The sequence below is a fragment of the Neospora caninum genome, chromosome XII (genome assembly GCF_000208865.1).
Source record: "Neospora caninum Liverpool complete genome, chromosome XII".
NCBI lineage: Eukaryota > Apicomplexa > Conoidasida > Eucoccidiorida > Sarcocystidae > Neospora > Neospora caninum.
Genome location: NC_018398.1, coordinates 2,775,112 through 2,788,232, shown reverse-complemented (window position 1 = coordinate 2,788,232; position 13,121 = coordinate 2,775,112). Strand labels below are relative to the sequence as shown.

The window sequence follows — 13,121 nt, the reverse complement described above, 5'->3', positions numbered from 1 at the left end:
GCATGCCTATTTTTCCATAACCGGTCGTATCACGCCAAAGTATTTGGAGCCATATTCATTCAGTAACACATCGAAGCATGTATATATATATATATATATATACATATATATTTCTGTCGTCGAAGTGGAGAAGACAACGGCCGTTGTTGTCCGTGTTAGCCTACTCACAATAGTTTTGTTATTTTGCCGCGGTTTGGTTCTGCTTGTCTTTCCAGTACGAGAACGGGCTGGTGAGGGCGTGCACGGATGCATGTAGGAATGCACTCCCGAGCTCCTTGGACCAACACTGTGTACATGAATGCCGCTCGAGCATCTTCGCTCCTGGCGTCAACGAGGCATGTATGACGGACTGCGCAAGGAAGGTGGAGGCGCAGTTCGAAGACTGTGCTGGCCAGTGTTCCATCGAGAGCACCGAATCATGTCACAGGAAGTGCAAGGAGTTCCTTGGAAATAAATGCGAGGGTGTCTCTTTAGCGGACGTGGAAGCTTGTTTGGAATACAGCACCCCTGTCGCATTCTTCGAAGAATGCATTCTAGTCATCAGTAAGGACCTCTCGTACACGCAAACACCCCCCAAGCATGTCTGGAGCCAACGAGGACTACATGCTCATTGGGCTGGAGTGTCCAGCTAGCATAAAGAACTTGGTGTTTTGTAGCTCACATCCGCTGTCGTCTTCAGCATCCTGAATCCATCAGCGCGCCTCTGTTACGCAGTTGATTCTTCTCCATGGACTCCACAGGTCGGCACACATGCCGATGTGAACGTAGCCTCTAAAAACAGAAGGAGCCCGAGCTTGATACAGCATCCACTTTTGCGAAGTTGCACAAGCCTGATCGTCGATGTTTTCCGTCTTCGCTCCGTCTTGCGCTTTTTTAGTTGCTGCTCCGGAATGTTTTTCTATTGTCACTTGTCTCTCCATACTCGCTCAGCGTACAGCTCCAAGGAGGGGACAGTCTCGGAAGGGTTCGAAAGCGAGACAGAGACGGTACCAGACCAAAGTACGTTTGGAAAAAAAGCAGAAACAGGCGAGAATGTAGTGTTGCCAGTTTCGTGGCCCTGTGTGTGCCAACATGTAGCACTTCTCAGGGATGCGTGGGGGATAGGACGCCTGATGAATGGCCTCCAGAAAAGCGCCTCAACAGCTGTAGTTATAGTCCTTGCTTGACGGTTTTTTGGAGCTCATCTGGGGCAAAAAGCAGGGGAACGTTTCAGTGCTTTAGCCGTCCAGTTAGGTAGCCGTTCCTGCTTGGGGTGTTCAACAGGTAGACAGATATACCTGGACTCACGTATGCTTCGATCTATCGCTCGACCTACATTTGTTCCCGAAATGTGGTCATGACTGTGAAGGCACTCGTGGGCGAATAAAAACAGACAACGAATGCACCAGAAAGCTCCATTTATTCAGATATCAATGGAGGCGTACGGACGCTCAGTTGAGGCTGTGTCGGATTGAGAGTGAGAGACAGGCGTGCATCTCCATTTGGACTCCGGCCGTAAACGCACATATAGTACTTCTGCATTGACACGCCGGCATGCATGCATATCCCTAGTTCACCGACTGGGTCCACAATCTGGGTCATGGCTTCCATCGAGAACGCGGCAAGGCTTTGTCCGTACACAGTACCTCTTCTGTGCCCGTCCCTAAGTAACTCGGGATCGCAATGCACTGTCCCGTGCTTTTACGTCACGTTTTCCTCTTTTTTTTGCAGCGTATGACGACTGCGTCGTGGTGGATATGCAGGACCCGCGTTTCGCGACCTCTGTAGGATGGGATTCCCGAGTGGCGTCGTGCAAGTGCCCGAACGGCTACCGCGCATGCACGTCTGAGACAGTCAACGCTCAGAGGCACTGGCGAACGAATCTGCGTCTTCCTGGGGGTTTATGCGAAGCGCAGCCGAACGGCGCCTTCAACCCTGTGACACAGCACTTGTGGTCCACCACTGACGATTTGTGCGCCTTGGCGGCCGACGCGACAGAACCTGCCATTACCTGGTCCAGCAACAGATTGCCTGCCTACGCTGACCAAGACATAAATCTCGGCACTTCCATCGCCCGCGGTGGCGAGTACCAATGCAGCAAGAAGTGGCATTACATATTCTGTCCAGGTACACCTTAGGCAAAAACACAACACCTCTCTCTCTCTGTCTAAGCTGGAAAGTTAGGCACGCCTAGCATCTCGCCAATCCGTTTCGGCAAGATGTATTCCAAGATGACGGGTTGTGTAAATAGGTATGGGAGAGCCTGGGTACCCCGGCAAACCCTAGCAGCAAACCTGTTGGTGTCATAGGTTTCTTTGAGCGAATCCCTACACCTGCTTTCGCTTTCATGTCCATGGTGTCTTGTGTGTTTTCTTTTCTGTTTTAGCCCAGGCCACGTCAACGACAACGCAGGCTCCGCCGCCGGCCGACTTCACTACGACTCTGGAGACGGCGATCGTCGGGGAATGGGGTGAATGGTCCGCATGTACGGGCACATGCAGGTCCCAGGGGTGGACTCCGAAGCGAACGAGAACTCGTGTGGTTTTGACCGAACTGCCGGAGTCGAAAATTCCGAGTCTGTCGGAAACGGGGGCGTGTTTCGACCTCCCAGAATGCAACACTGTCTGCTGGGACCGGGAGTGGACCGAGTGGAGCGATTGCAAACTATTCACCACCGTCATGGGGCAGGGGCTCGAGTACTACCGGCAACAAATCAGACCCATTTTTGACTTTGTTGAAGATGCCTGTGGAGCTGAGGAGCGTGTGCGATTCGCAAAATGCGGCGACGCCAACGACAGCGTGGAGCAGCGCGACTCTCGTATCACTAGGCGAACAGGTGCGTCGAGGGCGTGCTCGGGGAGTGTGCATCTGGCGTGTGCGTTGTGTCTGCTGTTGCTTTTGGATCTGTTCCGGGGATGCGAGACAACCATGATGTTTAGGGGATTCGTCTTCTCCCTCGATATTTTTGAGGACTCGAAAACGGATGCCAAAAGGCGATGGCGAGTGTGAGTAGCTGGACCACACGTTCGCGAGGTGTTTGGTTCATGCAATCCTTTTCGTTTTTTGGCAGTGGCTGATGAAACACCGCACCCCTCTATCTGTGACCGTTCGATTCCTGGACACCTTGAACAATGCATCACCTTGCGACTCTTTTTCCTCAGATTCGCCCTGGGCGGCCAGTTACTTAGCAGTCCTCAGCCAGTCAGAGGGGCGCTCAGCTTCGCGGCGCTCGAGGGCTTTGACGCAGGCGTCTTCACCTTTTTATGCCGCGTATGAAACCCGTTCGCCTTCCTCGCCAGTCTCCACACAGGTTGAGAGAACACAGAAACGAAGGGGATTCATGCAATGGCAACGCTCTGTCACTCGATCGGGAGGCCTCGAGGAAGACAGCGACGCACAACGAGGCCGGAGGGACGTAGACGAACAAGGTGGGGCGGCCATACAGAGGGAGACCAGGAGACCCCAGGCAACCGGTAAACAGAGGAGTGGCGTCGATATCGCCTACACAGACGCAGATGCGAGCACAAGCGCCCGAGCTGGCGACATCTACGGATCTGCCTCAAACCGTAGCAATGTTGAGGCGACGTTCAACGGACCAGAAACGCCTGCCCATGGATGGGCGCAGATAGGAAGTGCAAGTCGAAGTTCTGAGGCAGCGGCGGGAACTAGCCAGGACAGGGCTGCGGGGGCGGGCGCAGACCTGCTGCGGACGCAGCTAAGCACAGGTGTAACTGTGGACGCCGGAAACCTGTCGGGAGTCCAGGACCACGACAGAGCGTGTTCGACCGTGTCCGAGTGGTCAGGCTGCGATTCGCCGTGAGTACCCCCGAACCCCGCGAGAGACAAGTATCACGTCGTAGTTGTGTGTGACTCTGAGGGATCGGAGAAGAGGAAAAAGCGGCGAAACAAACACACAAACGAAAGCGAAGAGACCCTGAGGATCGCGGATGGATCCCAAAGGCCAGCGAACGGAAATAGAGACGACAAACTGCAAATGGGGAAAAATGCAGTGCCGCGTAATAGCGACGATGCACGTAAAGTTCCTGTCTCACTAAACGAACGGTGCACGCTGAGGCGCCACGTCGCCATATATATATATATATATATATATATGCACACATTTGTTCACCACATAAGCATGCATATGTACAGGAGGGGGTTATTGCACGGTTCTGTTCTGACTGGCGACACCGCCAGGTTTCGTTTGTCTGTTTATCTCTGGTTGCCTGCGTGCAGCTGCCTGCCTCACAAGGGCGCGACACCGCGCCGGTATCAGCTTGCCCTTCCTGGACAGAATCAGGCACATTACTGCAGTAAGAAGGCCCCGGCGAATAGCCACAAGTCTGACAACAATTTGGAGAGTCCACCCGAGAATTGGCAGATGCTCGGTGCGAGGAAGACGACCGCCTACACATGGGCAATTGTGGCCTTCAGTATCGCTATTCGCGCCGGCAAAAAATGTGCTTCAGCCTGTGGCGTTCCACAGACTTCTCGGCATTAATGTAGCTCTTCGTGTCTCACTCGGTCATTGGGCATATGTATATATACATATATATAGGGGTGTGTAAATAATCACGTGCATCAGGGGTCACCTGTGACTGCTTTTCTGCGTATTTCGTTTTGCGAGGGAGGGCTCCTCGTTCACGCCCGCAAGTGTGTCGTACCTCTTATAAGGGAAACCGTTCCTTTTCGCGGCAGTGTAGATTAAGAACTCGCGTTCTGTAACTTCTGTCTTTCGCGCATTTTCAGCGGTGCAACATGTCGGTCATGAACACCTTTGTACGAACTTGCCGGTCTGTGCTCACCCAACCTTCGGTAGGTTGCACGCCTTTAAAAGAAAAACAACAAATGGCGCTCGAATCTCGCCATGTGTGTATCAACTTTGCATATCTAGTCTTGTCGCTATAGCGGCATGCGGGCTTATCTGTGAGTGTCTACGTTTGAATCAATACCGGCCCTGGCACAAATATTGAGAAGGGATCCCAGCAAATGTGTGCATACAGGCCTCCTCACATTTTGACGTATCGGTTCTTTTGATGATATATTCGATGCAATCCCATGCCTCATCTCGTGTATGGGTACAACGTGACGCATGCGTTTATGTAACAGTCTATACTTGCATAGTTTGAAAACCTATTCATCTGCGTACGTGGATACATGCGCAAAGGCTTGTGTCCTGTGCTGCATCGCCAAGTAGGCTTTTCTGTTTGTTGGATCTTCGCAGACTGTTCCAAGGTGACCGCCTCACGTATGACAGACGAAGACATGGCAGCATGCAAAACGGTGTGTGAAGAGGTCTTGGCAGTGTGCGACTCCATGATGAACGTGCCGTTCGCGCTGTACACCTCCCTTGAACAGTGTGCTTTGGTTCACTTTGACGAGTACGAGCAATATCCGGGGCAATGCCACATACCGTCAGAATTTACATCGAGTAAGAGGCGTGCGTTGTGTGCCGTAGCAGAGGAACTGAGCCTCCCTGGTAGGCGCTGACGATCAAACTACATACTGTGTCGCCCCACCATCACCGAATTTGATAGGAAGCTCCCCTCGGGTGGCCGACCGCAGCGGAAATCCCGTTGCGTAACCTACTTCATTTAAAATGGGAAGCGGAGCACGGAAATGCGTTTCGTTACTATGCTCCAGCCGAGACTGTATTTCCACTGAATGTACACCTTCGACCTCCTAGGACTTGAACACCCCCACAGGAGAGTCGTGGAGGAACACACGACGTAGAAAAGGCAACCATGTCGGGACTTGGTATGGAGTCGGCATGCGGGATGCGTTTTCGCCACTCGTGTCCGGTTCGAAACGCCGCCGTATATGTCCTGCTAGAAGCCTGCGCTGCCGTTGAACCCCATCAGTGGACGTTTTGACGGAATTCGAAGCATGCACTGTGTGTCGTGGTTTGCTTCTCAGCACGACAACCCAGCACGTGTTTCCCTTCAAGGACCCGGCGGCGCGTCGCGAGCGGAGAGTTGCCTTTCATCTTCCAGCTCTCAGCTTCAACCTCGTCGAAAGTTTCACCGTCTGAGACTCTTGATTCTTCTCCCTCTTTCTCTGCCTCTTTCGTCTCAATGGGGACACTCGCGGCACCCAGCTCGCGGATCCGGAATGCGCTCGACTTTGAGGCTGCTGCTTCGGGGAGATACATTGACTCCTGCGAATGCTTGAGTCCAGAGGACGAGCCATGCACAGCTCAAGAAGCGCGAGATTCTCTGTTCGATTCTCTTTACTTGTTCCTAACACACCCTCTGTGCGCAGACTCCCCAGGGGCAGAAGAAGCCTTTTTTAACAGCACGCACCCTAACCAGACGGCGGATGCCACCTCGTACTTCGCCGTACGGGGCCTCGGCCGTATGCACTGCCCTGTGCCCATGTACAAGTCATCGGTCCAGGTGAAAAGTGTTCTGACGCCGAAACGCGTCACCTTCTCTGAGTTTAAGACAAAGCAAGAACTCAACGAGTTCTGCCACAAGGGTCTCAGCACCTGGAGAGCCAACACACCGGGTAAGAATATGGAGTTCGGATGCCTGTATAAACAGGGGAAAGGGAAACGATGAAAGGAGCGCGAACGGGCACAATCGCGGTGGCATATCGGCAGACACAGAAACGAACACGCGCAGACACTTTCCCATATAGGCGCAAGCACGGCAAGCCACAGAGCGAATGGGAAACGCAGAAGCCTCATGCGTGGAACCCCGTGCGTCCCATGTCTGTCTACGCCGGTCTCCGTCCATCTATGTTTACGCATGTTGTCGTGATGTCGAAATAATGAAAAGGAGAGTGAAAAAGCAACCTCATCGTTAATCTTCTTCTTCAGGAGCTCGGGTCCTGGCATGTGAATGTGTACACATCCCGTGACCAGTGTAGAGTTTATTCTGTGCTTATACCATATCACATCGTTCTACGCCCGCTTATCCTGTCTCTGCATCAATCCGAGTATTCACAGCTTTCTCTCGATGTATGTATATATATATATATATACGTATGCATATGTAATCCCGCGATCCAGTATGGGCGCCGTTGTTGTTGCTTGGACAGGCATAACAATATCGCTGTATATATGAATACACGAGGACTTTTTATCAGCTAATATGTCGATGTATACTTCTTATTTTGTGCTCCATTGTCCTGCAGACGAGCTTCTTGGGAGTGTGAATATCCCCAACTGTGAGCTGGTAACGCAGCGTCGAGATGTGGAGTCACATGCAGATTGCAAATTGCTTTGCTCCAAGATAATGAGCTCCTGTTCGGCGGCGAGTTTGTCTTTCGTCGAAATGTCTCAGTGTATCAAGGACAAGCTGAATCAAAGCAACTTCTATTCAAACTGCTCTACACCGGAAGGTGAGGCACAGGACACACGAACTCTCGGCAAATAGGTACATTAACACGACTATGCATCGATATGTATATATAAGTAGATACGCCCAAACGTGCATGTATCGGGGTGTGCGTCTACCACATTGGTGTACACAAGTCTCGAAGTGTTGACTAATGTTATCACACACGCTAACTTTATATATATATATATATATATTCCACACGCACCTACTCACGTACGCATGCATGCACGCATATTCACCCATCTATTTGTACGCACAATTTATATTTGACGGGACTGGGATGAATTAGAGGCGATCCGGCGGAGTCCACCGTGGGAGCCCTAGGAAACACGTGAAGGTAAAAAAAGTGACTCTCGATGGCACGAGGGCAACGCGAGACGGCCGATGGACTCAGCAGGAGCGACAACTTGGCAAATCAACTGAGGCAGAGAAACCAGTTGTCTCCCTCATAGGCAAAGTGTTTCGTTTTTCAGCGCTTGCTCCGCTCTGTGGCCTGCATCCTTTAGATTTTCTGCATGTTGCTCGTCTGCATATTTCTTTCGTTTCGGCCTGCAGTTCTGGCTCCTGGAGAGGGCCTGATTCTGTGCAAAAGTAAGCTGCTTCCTCCGGTGCTTCTGCCCCGGAAAAGGACTCGAGAGAAGCGTAAAACATTTTTTCTCTCATTTCCGGTGGTTTCTTACACGCACGTGCAATGGGGTGAACGCGGCTTCTGCGAGACGGCAAGATTTGTCTCGCAGAAAGGTGCCCGACTTCGTCACACACGCTCGCTGCCCAGACAAGGATTCCCGAGAGAAACAAAGTGAAACATTCGATGTAAATCTGATCGTTCTTTCTTCGCCATTCGTGTTACCGGTCGTCTTCCGTGTCTACACGCCGTTTGCGTACCTTCGCTATGGGTGTTTGTGACTCTCTTTTCCAGAAAAGGTGTCTACCTGCGACTACACCGAGTGGTCCGAATGGTCAACCTGCACCGCCACGTGAGTGTCTACAGACGGGAAGGGCAGTCCGGCGACGGGATGACAGCATATGGTTCTTTTGTTTGTAGCGCACCGTTGATCTCGCGACTTCGAAAAGATCGAGAGAGAGGGTAACACAGATTGCGGTCGTACAAGAGAGACGAAGGCTGGGGACGAGACAGGCGATGGCGTCAGGGACAGGGGCGCGCCGCTGTGAAGGCCGTTCGCTTGGTAGAGTGACCCGTATGCAGTCTCTCGCGTCCTATCCCCTATAAACCTTACTCTATGGTGTTTGAACGAACCGCGGAAATCCAGATGGAGTTTCCTTGCCTTGGCGTTTTCTCAGCTGCTTTGACTGGGACGCGGGATCCGTGCCACTGCGTGTCCGGGCTCGGGAGTTGGAATCGAGTTCACCGGAGACCAGGACATCCTGCCGTGTCGACAGCGAAAATGGTACGTTTCTTAGACTGGAAACGAGGTTCTCTCGGAACCCTGGCGTCAGGCAGGTGCCAGGCAATCGCTGGTATGCCGTCGCATTTTGGTGTGTCTTCGCGAGAGTCTATCGGTAGAGACATGGGACTCCTACTGGGCTTCAAGATGTCAGCAGAGTTTAAAACGGGTTTCGCATGCTAATTGCACGCATGCGCTCGCACATGTCTAAGCGATGGATGTATAGGTGTGTTGACGGTTCACGTAAGAAGAGCAGGTTCGTGTTATAAATGTGCGGTTTCTCCGACTAAAGTACAGATGCCTGAGAAGGGCGGTAGAGTTCTCGGCTCGCACTGTTCTCTCGATCACTTCTCCGTGAGAGTGGTCGTGTGAGAGATCGTATTCTATTCCAGTCTGTTGCCGTTCAGCCAAAATGAAGGAAAATCAGTCCCTTGCTGTGAGCGTGTGCCCGGCCATGCCCTCGACGTAGATGTGCCCCTGGGCATCCATACCTCGCTCAATAGCGTTGTTTTGTCAACTGCGATTCCCTGCCTTGTATCTACGAAGTTGCTCCAACTGACTCTATTGAATGCCTAAGGAGGCGCAGAAACCTGCTTCGATTGGCAGTTGACGCAAGCTCAAATGTGCCTTTCGTCATTCCCCGTGTCGCGTTCGTCTTCTCTCGTTCCTAGCTGTCCACTGGCACGGCAAGGCCCGGTTGCCTTCTAATATGCGAGGCATGTGTTTTGCGTACGTGCCAAACGCTCGCTGGGTCATGTGTTGGGTTTTCCTGCAGATCTGGTTGAGACCGAGAAATGCACGTGGATGCCGACGTGCCCTGGTAAGCATCTGAGGAGAGGACGAGGGTGGATTGACCCCATTGCAGAACTCCCCCAGAGACAAAACGAGCCACTGGTAGCGCTGCGCTGTTGTCGCACTCGTACAACGGCAGTCCCTGAGAAAGAAGAACGCATTGGTATCTGTACAACCGTTGGCTGAGCACATCTTTGTGTGGCGTTGTCATTTGAATTGCGTACTGGATCCGTGTGCACACAACGGTCTATATGCCATGCATGGCTGACACGACTAGCAGCAGACGGGCGACACGGGGACGCAAAGGAGAGGGCAGTATTTATAAGCTTTTTCTAAGGCGTATATACTACGCGTTAGACTACTGTAGAACTAAGTTCACTTCATAACTTCAGTATTTTAGTTGCAATAACCTATGTACTCCAAATCTTTACAGGTATCACTCTAGCGTTTTGTGTTTAGGGTTTCGGGTACCAGAGGCAAAGAACGCGTGGTGGCACCGAGGTGAAACTCGCTGCATTTCGCGGGACAGCCCTGTTTCTTTTCTCTCTGCATTTCATCGCTCGGTCAGTGCACTTGGCACATTTGCCGAGACGCATGAGAGGAAAATTCTCCTTCGCGTGCAGGCGAGGATTTGTGTGTTTGCGGTTCCGTGTTGACGGACGAGTGCAGGCGAGCAATATAACAAGCCGCTCCTACGAGTAAAAACCGCGGTTTTGTTTCCGACAGGTTTTCGAGACAGTGGCCGATTCAGCGCGTACCGGTTTTCAACTTACTGATTTTTGATTTGTGTGTTTGTGCATGGGCGGAAGATGCCGAGGGCGAGGATATGCCGGATGTTTTAGAACCCAGAAAGGAGCCCACTGTCGGGCCTTGGTCGCCAGAGAGGCATTTGGACGACAACAATCAGGCGATGGGCAGCGACGAACTGGTGCAGGGTGTAGTCAAATGCTATCTCACCGATATGAGCACACTGATTAATTCGGGCTCTCGAGGATACAATGCACAGGTACCGGGCCAGGCGATTGCACATCTCCATTCCTGCATACAAGAATGCGCACGGAAATAAGCATATCATCTGTGGTTTTGTATCAATGTACACAAAGGTGTCCAGCATATGCGAATTCAAATTTCGTTTGATAAGAAGACACTGCGCACAGAAAACCATGGTCTCTTTTCCACATGCGATTGCTCGCGGCATCGGGTGACTGGAAACAGTTGAACAATTGAGAGGCGGAATGACAGTTGACGAGGTGTCTTCTCGATTGTCGTCCCCCGGCTTAAACGTGTGGAGTTGCGAGCGAGGACAGCGATTCGCAGCGTTCTCGTCGGTCGTACTGTTATGCAGTCACTTGCTGGACTACGACTGCGATCGTAGTGCCGAGGCCGGAGCACCCACTTTCTTCTTCAGAGTTTGCTCTCAAGGCTGTTTTGGACGGCAAGTGGTTAGGCAATGCCGATCAAAAAAAACGTATGGCAGGCCTTTCTGTACCGGCGAATACAGGGCCTACCGGAGGGCGGTTTCGTAACGGTTTGAGCGCGTCTCCGCGTGCTGCGTTTCGGTTTGTTCCTGCAGTATCGGACCTGCAATTGTCCCAGCGGCCGGCGGCCGTGCAGCCGCGCGGAGGCGCTTGCTTCTCTCGATTACTGGACAAAGGAAACAGAAGCCCTTTGCCAGCGCGGCATGACAACGGTGATTGCTGTGGCGCACAGCCAAGCATTTTCCTGTGTGACCAGAAGCTTCGAGGAACTGGATATCTCGTGGACCGACTCAGCGTGCACCTCGTCCCAGTATGAATACGTGTTGTGTGAAGGTAAGACAGGCCCAGCCGTTTAATAAAAAGGGCGAGGCGCTCGCCTTCTCCCTTTCCCCGCAGCCAGGAACAAGCCACATACACTGGGCGGTGTGGATATATGTGTGCGCGTGTTTTTGCCCCGATTCATAAAGCTTACTTAAGCATATAGTATTTGTTGGATATATATATATATATATATATATATATATGTCTGGGGTATGTGTGTACGGTGCAGCGACGAATTTGTTCTGGGCCGAGCGGATTGCGTGTGTTTTGTGTCCTGTCTCGTGTTTTGCAGGCGTTCCTTATGAGGGGATAACGACGCTGACGACTTGGTTGATATGCGTGCTCCTGGGCATGGGCGGAGGCGTGTGTTTCGTCCTCTTCTGCCTTCAGTACAGCAGTGACCTCCAGAAGCTGGTAGGTTTGGCCGGGAGCTATCCCGTCCTTGTTCAGAATGTCACTGAGCTGCAAGCTCGAGAGAACCACATCCTCCGGCGCCAGGTGGCCATCGCCTCACACGAGGACCTTTCCGAACCGGATTCGCCGTGGCACTCAGGCACTGCCTGGACTGGGGACGTCGCCCTCCCAGGACGCTCTGCATTCCTCGATGATCCTTGGCGATCTGAGGAAGGCGCTGAACCGTTGCTCGGCATAGGCAACAGCGCCGTGCTGAGTCCCCGCCACGCGGAGTGCTCCGGGGCAAGTCAGGCACCTGCAATGAATCGCATACGAACCCCTCGAGCCTCTATAGTTGCGAGACGAAGCACAGAACGCAGACTGGCCGAACTCGGAAGCGAGAGAGAGTGAGACAGCGGAGTTGCTTCGCGGGGCTCGAGCCGGAGTTACCCCGCGGGTTTCGAAAAGAAAGGCAGGAAAAGATGTGACAGGGAAAGAATCCCTTTGGCGGAACGCTACAGCAAGCGCTTTTCGCTTCCGATGCCCGTTTCGGTCTAGGACACTCCTCCCCTCTCGTTTTTTTTCGGACGCGCCGGGTGCCGCTCTGTCTCTGTGCCTGCGAGAGGGTATCACCCCTTCTGTGTATCCGCACCAATAAACGCGGAGCATCTCAGACAACATTTCCGTCTGAAACTGGGACGATTTCTCCATACACACGTGCTCTTGGACTGCGGCCCGTTTCGGGTTTCTCGTCTCCTGTATGTCATTTTATGTAGACTCTGGAATTCGTACGGTCCGTTGTCCTGGTTTGAGGACGCGACGTGGTTTTCACACAAAATGAAGCAAGGATAATGCGTTTTCGGCAGATTGGCGCGGGAGGTCGCCGGAGTCAGTGCGCATACAGTGTGCCTTCCATTAAGAAACGGGAGTTCGCTGATTCTCAAGTAAAAGCAACGACTAAACCGTGCGGGTCCTTTTCGCTGATTCGCGCCGCTGGGATCTTAAGAGTATGCAGTGCCGCTGAAGACCTTAGGCGTGCTCAGTGTATAGACACAAACGGGCCTCTTTGGGGGTTATGAAATTGTTCACCCCAAAGTCCTGGTCACTGAGGAAAAATTCGCCGCACGCATATACGCATTTCGTCGTCGTTATCGGCTTCACGATTGACAGGGTTTTCAGGGGAGTGCCTGGTGTCCGAGTACATAAACCCTCGGCGCGGTGTAACGTCAATTTTCGCGATCACGCGTGTCTGGTTCTCACACGAATTCGAAGATCTATCAGCCCTTCTAAAAGAGATCAAACTAAAAGACATCAAAATTCCCTTCAAATTCAAATTGCTTCGCAGAAACCACTCAAATCCAGGAGGCCTGTCTTCGCGCTCCTGCGTCTCTCTGAGCCGGGCTCCAAGA

General features: G+C 52.3%; 1 protein-coding gene across 1 annotated transcript in view; it reads left to right on the top strand.

Moving 5' to 3' along the window:
* NCLIV_063730 (putative thrombospondin type 1 domain-containing protein) overlaps window positions 1-12,123 on the top strand; it is a gene marked incomplete at both ends in the record, with an annotated part of 31,707 nt that extends 19,584 nt beyond the window's left edge. The window contains 17 exons of the mRNA XM_003885924.1: window positions 216-543; window positions 931-999; window positions 1,711-2,106; window positions 2,366-2,815; window positions 3,279-3,795; window positions 4,216-4,292; window positions 4,729-4,794; window positions 5,204-5,410; window positions 6,241-6,486; window positions 7,117-7,323; window positions 7,878-7,913; window positions 8,242-8,299; window positions 8,625-8,731; window positions 9,504-9,548; window positions 10,330-10,526; window positions 11,094-11,331; window positions 11,612-12,123. Of these exons, the coding sequence (XP_003885973.1) occupies window positions 216-543; window positions 931-999; window positions 1,711-2,106; window positions 2,366-2,815; window positions 3,279-3,795; window positions 4,216-4,292; window positions 4,729-4,794; window positions 5,204-5,410; window positions 6,241-6,486; window positions 7,117-7,323; window positions 7,878-7,913; window positions 8,242-8,299; window positions 8,625-8,731; window positions 9,504-9,548; window positions 10,330-10,526; window positions 11,094-11,331; window positions 11,612-12,123 (3,756 nt within the window). The remainder of the gene's footprint in view (window positions 1-215; window positions 544-930; window positions 1,000-1,710; window positions 2,107-2,365; window positions 2,816-3,278; window positions 3,796-4,215; window positions 4,293-4,728; window positions 4,795-5,203; window positions 5,411-6,240; window positions 6,487-7,116; window positions 7,324-7,877; window positions 7,914-8,241; window positions 8,300-8,624; window positions 8,732-9,503; window positions 9,549-10,329; window positions 10,527-11,093; window positions 11,332-11,611) is intronic.
* Between the last annotated feature and the right edge of the window lie 998 nt (window positions 12,124-13,121).